Source organism: Hippocampus zosterae, chromosome 9 (assembly GCF_025434085.1).
Source record: "Hippocampus zosterae strain Florida chromosome 9, ASM2543408v3, whole genome shotgun sequence".
NCBI lineage: Eukaryota > Metazoa > Chordata > Actinopteri > Syngnathiformes > Syngnathidae > Hippocampus > Hippocampus zosterae.
This window is the reverse complement of record NC_067459.1, coordinates 25,991,253-26,004,179: the sequence shown is the minus strand read 5'-3', so window position 1 is coordinate 26,004,179 and position 12,927 is coordinate 25,991,253. Positions and strand designations below refer to the sequence as shown.

Sequence of the window (12,927 nt, the reverse complement as noted above, 5' to 3'; positions counted from 1 at the left end):
CTCCCCAAAGAAATGGCGCGGCTGCTTCCCGTTTACACCTTCACAATAAAATCGACGGAAGCCGTGAACATTCGGACAGGATTAACGTCGTTGCGTTTTTCGAATGACCGCGATACTTGATCCCATTTAGCTCGAGTGATCGGGGTTCGGGTTGGGCTTGAGTGGAGTTGCGCATTCTCCTCATCCGCGCCTTGGTTTTCTCCCACACCCGCAAAACGGGCTCTTTAGGCCAACTGACTCCCGGACTCTCGAAATGAGCCATCGACGAGTGGGAATGCTTGCTTTGTCCAGATGTGTCCTGCGAATGATTGGCGAGCAGTCCGGGGTGTGTGCCGATGACCCAAATGGCGACAAGTGCGAGAGAAAAAAAAGGCTGCATGGAAGCAAGAGGGGCAAAAAATAAATAAAAAATAGTGCAGGCATATCTCGCTTTTTGCATTCGTCTGTACTTTCTGGAGTTAACTTAAGACACACGCACGCGCACTTTACTTTCCCTCCCAGCTAATATCCCGGCGCGATGTCAGCAAGTCCTTGTCCCGACAGCGGCGTCAGCAGCGGTGCTCCGAAATCATTTGCGCGTGAACTCCATCTCTTACCCCCAATCGAGCGGCCCGAGGCAAAAGGCGAGAGTTTGCGCGGTACGGATAAGCCGATCCGCATGGGGGAACGAGGAGGCGGCTCGCTGTCAACAAAACACAGCTGCTTAACCAAAGAAACAGATCGAAGATGGAAAAAGGAATGAAAACGAAAGCAGAACGAAGGCACACCTTCGACCTACGATCAAAAGATCAATACGCCGTTGCGCGGGTGTCGTGCTTTACGCGCGTTTCGCCGTCGCCGGAGAAAAGAACACGCGGGAAGGCCTGAGCCCAAATCAACCCCGCGCCGCTGCACTGCGAGGCGGGCGTACCAAGCGGTCCTCCACTCTGTCGCCCTCAAACGTAAAGAACAATCATTGAAATCGATCGAGATCCAGATGGATCGATATAAAACGTAGCGATCGGTTGACACCCGAACGAGTATGACAACAAAGTCAGTGTGCCTTTCGCCGGCGAGTCCAAGAAGGCCCGCTCGGCTACTCGCAAGCGCCAGAGGAAGAGACGCGGCCGGCATGAGGTCGAACGGACGACAATGGGTCGGATCATGATCCGAATTCTAACACAAGTTGCCAGTCAATTGAGAGACATTTCAATCTGCTCCGCATGTTCATTTCCAGCCTTCTCAAACGTTCGCCCCAACTCAGTCCCGTTTCTCTTTTTTTGGGGGGGGGGGGGGGAGAAGCCTTTGATCATCCGACTCATTGCAAAGTGGGACTAGGACACCTTTTAATTGGCATCCTTTTTTCTTCCACGATGCCCCAAATTGGAAAGGAAAACATCTCCCGACTTGAATTGCTAATTTGGACCTGGCCAAGGTTGCCTCATTCCAAAATGGATGGCGCTCTTGCATAAAATAGCTCATTAGCAGAAATCAAAGCGAGCTCTCCCTTCCGCGCAACAGCACCAAGATGCAAATCGAGGCGGAAGCGTCGTTCTAAGCAAGATCCAGACGCCCCGAAAAGAGCAATCTTTCCACTTTTTGGAAAGAAGCCGCCGCTTCTTCGAGCAACGCGCCTTTGGCTAAGGCGGGCGCGCACGTCTAAGCTGGCGCATCAAGCGACAAAAACGTACAATGTCGTTTCGGATTCTTTGTCCCTTTTGGCATTTTAATTTTGTTTCAAAACGCGCCGCCGTCCATTTTATTCATTGGAGTTTTGTTCACAAAAAGAACCTTGGCGGGGACTGGATTTTGGAGTTGCCCTCGCATTATAGAGGCGAGGAAACCGCCGCGCGCTCCGCCGTGCCTTCTCGTGATCGTTCGAGTTCCGAGACAGCGATTGGAGTTCTACTCGAGACGATTGGAGTGACACAAGGGGGTCAAGCCTGTCCGCGGGCGCGGTGACGCCATTCAGAGGAGGAAGAGGTGAAAGGCGCCTCGTTCAAGTAGACACGAAATGACTCCCTCGGGATACGAGCGGCTCCCCGGCAGCGCGTCGCGATCGAATGACGGAGCCAAAAGAATTGAGGCGGGCTCGAAGGGCTCGGGTGTCGAGCTGCTCAATGGCGCGCGACCCCCACTTTTGTGGAGTCTGCCGGGGCCGCTCTTCCTCTGTCGGCGGGCGCGCGTGCTGCCGCTTCCACAATGGATGTTTCGCATATTCGACAGCCGTCAGCGCCGCCTCGCCGCGCACGGGAGACAGTGCGTGCGCCACCTGCGCCGACAACAACGTTGCCGTCGCCACCCACCGCGGACCGAGCGTGGGCTTCCAAGATGACAAAGCCCTGAAAACACTTTGGAAGACAAGCGGGTTGGTGGGCAAAACGTGCCCATGATAAGAAACCAAAAAAGATGCACTGGCCTTTTCTGAGCGGCTCGGCTCGAGATGGCCAAGCGCGCCGCGGACGCAACAAAAGGCGGGCGGGCCTTCGGGAGCCCGCTTGCTCCTGACCTTCGGACTGGCCGCCGCGCCGCGCTGCGCCACGGCACGCACGCACACGGAAAGAGAGGCGCCCGTCACCTCTCGCCGACCGACAGATGCTCCGCTCCAGCAATAAATGTGGCGCCGTCGTGTGGCGTCTCCTCAAACGGGCTCTTCTTTCGTCCGCCTCGACACCTTGGGTTGCCGGGCCGTCTCGTTTGCGCACCCGACCCCGGGGCAGGGTCGTCGCCGAGGGGACCGACGCGGGGAAGCCGGCGGCTGTTGCGTCACTTGCGTCATCATTGAATAAACTTAATGTGTCACTCGTTACGCAAGAAAAAGTGTCTTTTCGCCGTGTCGGAGAAAAACTCCATGTCAACGTACCGCTCGGGGAGGAGCTCTCTTCGTCAAGCCGCGAGCCAACGTTGCGGACCGATTCCAGGAAAAAGGCGGCAGACGGGCGAGGTCCGCGTCCTCCTGACCACTTCCGTAAAAACAAAAGGAGCAGCCTTCATTTCCACAAGTTGGGGCGTTCCTCCAATTTATCATTGATCATATCATAGGCGTCAAAGTGGGGTCCCGGGGGCTGCCGTCCCGCACGTTTTCCGAGTGTCCCCGTTGCAACGCAGCCGATTCAAATGAACAGGTTCAACGTCAGGCTTCCGCAGAGCATGCTGATGAGCTGCTCATTTGAATCAGGTGTGTTGCAACGGGGACACTTGGAAAAGGTGCGCGGCGGCGGCGGCGGCGGCGGTGGGCGGGACCCCACTTTGACACCTATGTCATATTGACTCTGACTTGATGCTTGACTGGAAAAACACACCGTTTGGCTTCTTCAAAAAGGATGAAAAAAAGACGAAACAGGTCTGAGAGAAGGGTGACTTCACTCATCCCAAGAATGAGGCGATGAGGTGTTTTCTCAGCCAAACAGGCCGCGAGAGAGTAAGAAAAACAGCGCGCGTGCCCCTTTTCAACAGCTGCGACGTCATGCGGGGTCGAGTAGGTTTACGTCGCCCTCTGCTGGCTGCGTTGTCAAAAGGCAAGCGGAACAAAGTCTGCATTTGAAACGGACTCCTGAAGCCTCGAGTCATTGAAATGCAAATGTCAGGAATCGTATATTCCACGAGGCTGCGGCGTGAAAAGCGGCCAGGTCGTCATTCTCTCACATTCGTCATTCCCGGTTTGAATATCGTTTGTTTCCATCAAGTCATTGCAGAACGAGCATGAACGAGATCAACCTTTTGGAAAGCCAATCCAAGTTGTTGTTTTTTTCATTGTCACCACTTCATCAATTTCGTTTTTGATCCAGTTGAGCGGTCGAGTGCCGCTGATCCGTAAGACGCGTTTTAAGAACACAGACGCCACTTACGAGGCTCGTCTCTGAGCTATTAATATTTTCACGAGGTATTGTTACTCTCGTATGTCACTTCAAAAATGAAAGAAAAAAACGGGTGTCTGCAAGAAAGAAGGTCTTGGACATGACAGATATCTGGGCAAAAATAGTCCCGCTCGTCTATTTCAGTCACAAAAATGTCACGAGCTATTTTGCCAAATAGCTTGACGATGGCATCTTTTGGGCCGAGCGCCGTCATCTATTTTGGGGGGGGAAACAGCGGCGTGTCTTTTTGAGCGCCCGTCGCCGGCCGCGTCTCCGCCGCCTTGCTTTTATGAAGAACGTTCAATGGCGTCATTTGAATTTCAAAGGCCCGATGGCTGGCGTCGCTTCCCTTCCATCAGCGATACTAAATGTCTTGCTGACAAGCGGCGCCAACAGAATGAATCATGCGTGCAGAAAAGGATATGTCTGCCATATTTGAAGCCCCACTCGCGAACACCTGCGTCGCCCCCGCCCTGCGGAGAACACGATGAATATGCTCGGACCGTAAACGGTGCCGGTTGACGGCGGGGCGCGCGCGGAATCCAAATAAGCCACGGTTGGAAAAATAAGATGAAGGAAATGTTTATTTTGTTGGATTATCAGGCAACATGTCGCGTATAAACAAGAAGAAAACAAGTGATGGTGAGACATCTTCGAGCAAGCTAAAAACTATTCAAGAAATGTAGAAAGCCCCTTCGGCTCGTTCCCAACATTCATGTTTCTATCGCTGTTTTACGGTAGTCGCGCCGCAAAACAAAGTCGAAATCAAAGGCGGTGATCGCTTGGAGAAAAAGTCTGTGAAACCCGTCAAAAGAGCCGACGTGAGCCGAGAGACAGCGTATCGAGTCGGAAGGTACTCGGTGGGCTTGCGCCGGAGTCCGTCAATACATTTCAGTGCGCAACGGTCGGGAGTGAAGCGGCGTCTTGACGCTCCCGCTCAAGGAACGGGTCGAAAGGTGCGCATTTAGCACGGGGACGGATTCCGGGACGCTGCAAATCAAACAAACAAGTCTCCTTAAGTCACGGAGACAAAGAAAGCTGCCCGCGTCCGTCCAAACAGGCGCTGGACCCGATGTTGAGATCCAAAGGAATCATCCATAGCGCTCGTTCCCGTCTCACGTGCACTGAAAAGAGGCGATGGGTCTCCGCGGCCGCGCTGCCTCTCACCACATGCGGTAGCTTCGCGTTGTGTCCACCCGGCCAGGTTTGCTCTCGGAGGAAGCTTCCTTCTCCTTTTCGCTGTCCGCCTCCCACAGGTTGATCAGAGGCGGGTAGAGCTCATTCAAGGGGATGGCCGAGGTTTTGGCCACGTACTTTTTCAGCGAACGGCGGTAGCTTTTCCGCTTCCGGCGCTTGGCGACGTACGCTCCCAGGGAGGCCAGGCCCACGACGGCAAGCACGGTGCCCATAAGTGCCGCCGGAGCCGCGTCGCTCGCTCGCCGCCGGGACACCCCCGCGGCCAGGGTGGCCCCTCTTGTCGTGACGTTCACGCACGACCGCTGCGTTCGTTGCCGGACGTCGGAGACGGTGAGGCAAACCTCGTACTCGGTCGCGGGCAGTAAATGCGTCAGGTTGTACTGGCGGACGTCCGCGGGAACCTCGGCGGCGTAGGTAAGGTGCGGGTCGTCTATTTTCATGGCGGCTGACGACCACTCCAGGCGGGCGGTCGTCACGTTGGCTTTCACCTTCCAGGAGAGCAGAACGGAGTGGGAATCGGTGCGCTCGGCGTCCACGTTCATCCGCCGCGCGCCGTTCACCCGCACGGCCGTCACCCTGGCGTCGTCGGCTCCTTGGGAGTCGCGCGCCACGCAGGTGTACCTGCCGGAATCTTCCACCCCGATGCGGGAAATCCTCAAGGTACCTTCGCGGCCGAGTCCGTACTTATCGGAGCGGCTGTCGACCGTGACCTCGGCGCCCGCGGGCGTCACCCAATGGATTTCCGTCCCGGGCCGGGACGCGGCGCCGCAGTCCAAGACGACGGCGGCGCCGACGTCCACGTCGACCTCGGCGTCCGGGCGAGCGGGGGAGGCGGGCGAGCAGCGGTTTTCCGGCTCCTGCCGCAGAACGTCCCGCACGCGCATACCCCTGACCTGGGTCGGCGCGGCGCAAAACATGGACAGGGGTTCCACGAAGCGAACGGCGGTCCGGTCGGCGGCCATCCACCGGATGAGGCAGTCGCAACGGAAGGGGTTGCCGTGGACGGCGATTTCGCGCAGGTTGGGGAGAGAATCGGCCGTGCTCCGACGGAGGGCGCTCAGCGCGTCGTCGTTCAGCATTAAACTCTCCAGGGCCGGCAGGTCGCGGAAGGCCCGACCGCTGACCTCCGACAACTGCCGATTGTTTGTCGCCTCCAGCTTGGTGAGCTCGGGAAGATTATCCAGAGCGTAGCGCTCGATGGAAAGCAACCGGTCCATGTTGTTGAGAGCCAGCTCCTTCAGCCTCAGCATGTTCTTGAAGTCGCCCTCCGCGATCTTGCGCACCGGATTTTTGTTGAGATCCAAGAACTTGAGGTTGGGGAGCTTCCGAAGGGCTTCTCGAGGAACTCTCGGCAAGGCGTTGTCATAGAACGAGAGACTTTCGAGCTCGTCGAGGCCCGCGAAGGCATCGGCGGGGACCTCGGTCAAATCCATGCCGGCCAGGACCAGGCTTCTCAGGTTCGCCAGCGGCTTGAAGTTAAAATCGGTAATGGCGCCGATGGGATTTTCCCCGATCATGAGGATCTCCAGATTGGGCGTCCATTCGAACCAGCGGGCGTCGATGGTCTTCAGCTTGTTGGAGTTCAGGTGAAGCCTGAGCAAAGCGCCCAGTCCGGAGAAAGCCCGGGCCGAAATGGCGCCGATCCGATTGTGGTTCACGTAGAGCTCCTGCAGATGGCCGAGGTCCCGCAGGCAGTCGTCGGGCAGTTCCGCGATCCGGTTCTCTTCCAAATGAAGCGTGGTGAGCCGCGACATGCGGGCCAGGCCGACGTCGCCGACGTGACTGAAGTTGTTCTGGGACAGGTCCAGCTCCGTCAGGTTGAACAGCCGCTCCAGCTCCTCGCCGCTCCTGGCGATGTAGTTGCTTTGCAGCAGGAGAACCTGAGTGTCGCTGGACAGGTTCCCGGGGATGCGCGTCAGGTGGAGGTCGTTGCAGTCCACGGTGGTGGCGTATCTGTACGTGGACCGCGGGGTGAACCAGGGCCGGGTCTCGCACACGCACAGCCGGGGGCAGTCGCTACTTTGGACGAGGGACAGGCTCGTCGAGACCGCGATCGCCGCGGCGAAGATCTGGCCCGGACCCAAGCACCCCAACCTCCGTCTAGCCATGCTGGGGCAGGGCAGGAAGAGGGACGGGCGACTTTTGAAGACCGTGACTCACAGTCATCCGGCGGACTCGGACCGGAAGGGGTCGAGGGGTCGAGCCGCCGGGAGGGGGAGCCGAGCGATGTCTCGAATAGGTAGATTGCGGAGCAGAAGAAGCTGTAAAGAAAGACAGATGCAAGACGTGAAATGAGATTTGTCAAAGGGTCAAGCGTGTAAGGCAAGAAAGGATCTGCGGGATCATCGCTTTTCAGAGCGCAAGTCGGCTCATTACGATGCAAGCGCAAAGCGCTGCGGTGGGCTACTCGGAAACGAGCTCCAAATCCTCGGAGAGCTTTCATCCATCCGGCCGCCCCGCAACGACTTGATCATTAAACCTCTAGGCTGAGCTGAGCTGAGCTGAGCATCGCCACGGCACTTGAACATCATCAAGGCGGTCGTGCGAAGCATGCTGAAAAGATGCACAACTACATTTGTTGGATGATTTGTGAGATAAGTGTCCACATCTCGCCTAACTTTTGCCGATCTTCAACGATAGGATGGGGCCATTTGTACATTTGGCTGACGCAGGGCGGTCCTCGCTCAACGAGACAGACGGCATTTGTCTTGATGAAATATTCGAAAGCAACGAGGGCTAACAAATTGTGGCCAAAGGTCATTGATTGAATTCCAGCGTGGATCCGCCTGGTGGCCATGACACCCGTGCACCAAAGTGCAACCGGCAGCTTCTCACGCTCTGATTGAACTGCCAGCGTGTCTGCGGGAAGACTCCGTCCATCCAAAGCAACATTTGGGGATGTTCGGAGAGGCTCCGCGCCCGACCCGTGCGTTCGCGTCTGCCTTTTTCAACCTTACTTTGCGCAACCCAACTCCCTCTTATACAGAGAGCGCTTTCAAAACAACCATCGCGGCATACCAAGCGCCGGACGTCCGGCAAACATCCCAACGGATAAACGGCAGCGTCGTCCTTGCCGAACGCCTTCCGAGCGGCATGAGGCTCGTCCTGGAGTTTGCTCGAACGGGATCTTGTGAGATCCCGTTCCTCGACAAGGCATATTTTACCATCGAAGGCGTAGGCATGCGGCCGCGCGGTGGGACTGCGCGCCATTACGCCGAAGGTCATCTGAAGCGGCTGGTCCTTAAGAGGCTTTCCGGCAAGAGAGCTGACTAATTCTTCTGAATGCAAGCTGCCTAGCAACAGCGGTAGGAAGACGGCGGCAAAATGGAAACGCTTGCCTGTAATTGAAACCTACACCAGGCGGATTCCGACTTGATTGAATTATTTATACGCAGAGTCGCGATGCACGGACCCGCGCACGTGTACGCGCGGAGAGAATGTCTCGATAGCGTACCGTGTTTACTGTTTGGCCATTGGAAGGACTGCAGTCGTGCCAAAGGAGGTCATCTGAGCGAGACTGGAACGACATCTGTCGTCTCTGAGACCTCCAGCACACGGAGGACAAAGGGGGCTAATACCTTACAACGGTTTGGGGCTTCAGCTCCATAACCCAGACGCCACCCCCGCCATACTGCTCTCTCGCCCCCTCTCTCTCTCACGCACCACAGAGACCTAAATGCTGCTTGGGTCAGGAGGGAGAGTTGGGCGTGGGCGGGGGGATGTCTGCCGTCTCCTAAAACACGCTGATCGGTGCGGACGCCTGCTTGCAAATCACACATGACTATTGAGTGCCTGTGAAAGTAAACGCATTGCACAAGAAGAGAATTGGACCGGATCTCCAACCAAAGCATTCAGTGGGGGGAAAAAAGTGAGTCCTCCGTAAAATGTTTGGAAAAACAAAGCGTTTTAAGTTTGCCTGCCGATAAAGTGGAAAGCGAGTCAAGTCAAGTCAAGAGTATTTGTGGAGCACTTTCAAACAGCCCTGGCTGCATACAAAGTGCTGTCCGTGGAGCAATAAACAGTAAGACAAATCGCTAATAAAGGCGGATTCCTCCCCGGGAAAGGCGTGGAGGGTAGAAATGCCGTGGCGCGCTGGGACAGCCAACGACTGTTAGCAAGCACGAGGCGACGGGGTCGAGGGCACAGCACGCCGGAGCGATCCAAGTGTGTCTCAGATCCCGTTTTAGCTTCACGAGCTGACCGCGGCTGCGGCGGCGGCGCTTCCGTGAAGGGAGCGAGCGAATGTGGAAGAGATGGGCCGGCAGGCTAGCCAAGAACGGAGGTAGCGTCTTTTCACCACTGACTTGCCAAAACGCGGCCGAATCTCCTACGTGTTTTTGAATCAATAACAACAATCGGCGATCATAAACCGACCGAGACGCTGTTAGGGAGGTAACAAGCATTGCGAAAAGTTAAAAAAAAACGAAATGGCAGGAGCGCCGAACACACTGGCGCACAAGCGGCCATCTTGGGCCCTTTTCGCCCTTGTCTTTTCTTACGAGAGGACTCGCAAGATGCTCGCTCAAGAGTCCAAAACCAAACCCTCATGGCCGTCTCGCCTGGCGCGTCCCTCCAGGCAAATTGGAGCCGATTCGTCAGCGTGACGCCGTCCGCGACGGACCCCCGGCCAACCTGATTGTCCCCTGCCTGAGCCCAAAGGTCCCGCTTCGTCGCGGTTCAACTTCATGAGCCGAGCGGACATCTGCGCAAATAGTCTTTGCCATTCGTATGCAAATCACATTTGGAGAACGGCGAGCGGCGCGAAGGCATCAAAGTTTGTTTTTGACGCATTGCCGAGTCGACCTCGTCGGTGAATTCCGCCGATACGGCCAGCGGAAAACTCGCCACTTTGAATCACGTTCTGAATGTTCAATTGGTGGCCGTGCCCTCGAGTGCGTCCGGGTCCCAAATAAAAGCTCAGCTCGGCGTGGCCGCAGGATGGAGAGCAAAATACACATCGTTGGCAATTGAGAAAGACAAGCCATGCCTATTTTAGTTGACGCTTGAATCCACATTTTGTCAACAACAAAAAGAGAGAGAGAGAAAGAGAGCGTTTTCCGTGTGGTCTCACCTTCTTGTCGTTCCGATTCAATGACATTTACCGGTCCTTCCTCCGAAAAGGGCAAGATGTCACCAAGGAACAAGCCCCCCACCCCACCCCCAAATAACGCCTGTGATTGTCTCGGCGCGACAAAAGCATCACAAGAGGTCGAATTCCGTTCTCTCGCTGCCGCGTGTCCCTCCCGATCAGTCCCGGGGCTGCTGGGCTCCACGCAAGAATTGTCGCCCCGCGAGCACTGCTCTCCGCCAGCAGATGGACGACGGGGCGAGGGGGTAGCGATGGGATGGGATGGGATGGGATGGGAGGGGGCGGGGACAAATGATCAAAACACCTGGCGCCGGCCGCGCCGGTCAGCCGATTCCCAGGCAGCCGATTGGCGCGGCGCGACCGTCCGTCAAGCCGAGCGGCGCGCCATCTGCTCGGGCTCGGTGGGAGGAGGGAGAACAAAGGAGGCGCCGGGGCGGGCTGGGCTCGGATGGGGGTTGGAAGGCCGCTCGCCGCTGGCCGCTCCCATTGTCGCGCGACTCTTGTCAACGGAGCGCCGGCCGAGCCATTTAGGATCACGCCGGATGTTTTGGCACACAGTTTACGGCGCCGCGACGCGACGCGTGAACAATGCCGAATGCGGAAGGCTCCAAATTGTCCGTCGGCGTGGTTGTGAGCGTGGCCGGTGCTTCGTCTGTGTTTGCCCGGCGATTGGCTGACAACCGCTTCGGGGCGTCCCCCGCCTCCGGCCCAACGTCAGCTGGCCTCGTCTCCTGAGGGGAAGCGCGTTGGAAATAGCAATGGGACACTTTCACACCGTATCTATTTTGTCAACGCAAAAAGAGAGCTAGCGAGTGTTCCTTTCCTTCACTCAGCAATTTGCCTGCCAGAAGACACAACGACACCATGGCAAAGATCACCTGCTTTTTTTTTAATTCCGGCCTTTTATTTCCAGCGTGAAATGACGCACAACAGTGCCCGTGCCCTCCACGGATGAGGATGATGTTTCGCTAGAGAAGGGAATTTACACCACAACACATTCTTTCAATATGAACAACATCTGCCTAGTAACCAAACGCTTGGTCTCCGTGGGCCAGAGGTCAGCCGTTTGCATTCGTGGCTTTGGGGAAGATCGAAAAAACAGCATTTGGGTGTGCGTTAGCTGCTTTCATGTCGCGCACCTTCATTCCTAGCGCAAGAGCCGTCTGACTAGATTGCCGACATCTTCTGAGATCACGTCTCGGGAGTTGAGCCTCGGCGATTTGTGGGAGGCCAGCCATATTTTCTCCCGCGTCGACGGTTTTGGCCGTTGGTAGCATTTACTGACAACATGTATTGAGCACTTGCATGACATTGAGCGCACGTCGCCACTCGCTTTGATGATTGGACCGGTCTATTCAAATCACGTCGTTCTCCGGATGAATCCTTTCTTATGGCCAGATGTCATGCTAAAATGTCCCCAATCCATATAATCTGATCGGTGAACCGCGTCATGATCGTAATCCGCTTGTAAACAAACAACACGCTTTTCCTTGACATGCATGAACGCAACGCCGGGTGGCATCCAAGGACAAAAGTCTCGCTAGCGTCGATATCAAATCCAAACGATGCTTTGATCGAAAGGTCGGGCGTGTCGACCGAACAAAAACAAACCCAACAAAAAGAACAAGCGGGCGTTTGTGTTCACCCGATTCGTTTGCGCGTGCAAACGTGTTGGTGGCAGGATGCAAAGCGGATGAATACGCTCGAGGCCCGAGCTAACGTGTCAGTCGGTCATATCGTGAAGACGGCCAACCTCGTCTGCCATTGCGCATTTTCGACGCCGAGTCCAATCCTTGAGCCGCCAAGCCGTAAACGCTCCCCAGACGGGGCGATTACTCCCGCTGCTCCTCAGTCCCAAGTCAAATAAAGCGCTTTGAAACACATTAGGGCGGCAAAAGAGGATTTGTCGAAACGTTCCTCCCCCTTCCTCGACGAGCGATTCAGGCAGATGGAACTTAAAGGCGTCACGGGGCGGCTCGGTCCAGAAGGCAATCGCTGTACTTGTGTGGTCTCGTCATACAGTCGAATGTCCATGTGCGCCGGTGGCCCACGTGGACATAAGATAAGATAAGATATCCTTTATTCGTCCCACACTGGGGAAATTTACAGCCTCCAGCAGCAAGAATGTATGTAGAAAGAAGAAAGAAGAAAGAGAAAAAAACAACAAACATCTTTCAATTAAATGCAATATGAACATTCGGCTGTATATCAGGGATATCGAATATCTTTCCGTAGGTCCGGATATGACATTCACACATTTACTTTTCATCCGTTTGCAGTCTAATGATTGTTCTGTAGACTCGGATGAAGTGAAGCGATGCCGTGTAGCACATGCTTCCAAAAACGAAGTGCGACGTTATTCTTAATGACCGCATGCCTTTGAGAGAGCCTAATAAAAAAAAAGGAAATATTGATTTGTGAAGAAGTGCATCGCGATGATTTGGGTGCTCCTTGGGCACGGTTAAAGAATTACGTGTAGTATTGGCGTGACCGCTAGAGGTCAGTATTGCGTCACATACTTTCTCGGCTCGTACCCAGGAGGAGCAATAAAAATGTCAAGTTTGCTTTGTAGTGACCCTTCCGTATTTGCAGTGGCCTAGCAACAACACGGGCGACTCCTGTCTATTCCACATCGTGTGTTTAAACCGGTTAAAAAAGCAATAGAGTTGTTCAAAAGAGGCAAAGAAAAAAAAAGGAATCATGATTTTGGACCTGGCGATTTAGCCGAAGCACGTTACTACATTTTCAATTCGAAAAGCAGATAAAACGGGCCGATTTGGCAACTCCCTCTCTGTCATCCTCTCA

The 12,927-nt window shown here is 55.4% G+C and overlaps 1 protein-coding gene across 1 annotated transcript; it reads right to left on the bottom strand.

The window, feature by feature from the left end:
- Positions 1–4,402: 4,402 nt before the first annotated feature.
- LOC127608271 (leucine-rich repeat neuronal protein 1-like) lies at positions 4,403–12,025 on the bottom strand. The gene is made up of 2 exons (XM_052077296.1): positions 10,105–12,025; positions 4,403–7,294 (listed from the first exon to the last, which is right to left on the bottom strand). The coding sequence occupies exon 2, from the start codon at positions 7,139–7,141 to the stop codon at positions 5,000–5,002; it is 2,142 nt and encodes a 713-aa protein (XP_051933256.1). The 5' UTR covers positions 7,142–7,294; positions 10,105–12,025; the 3' UTR covers positions 4,403–4,999.
- Positions 12,026–12,927: the final 902 nt, after the last annotated feature.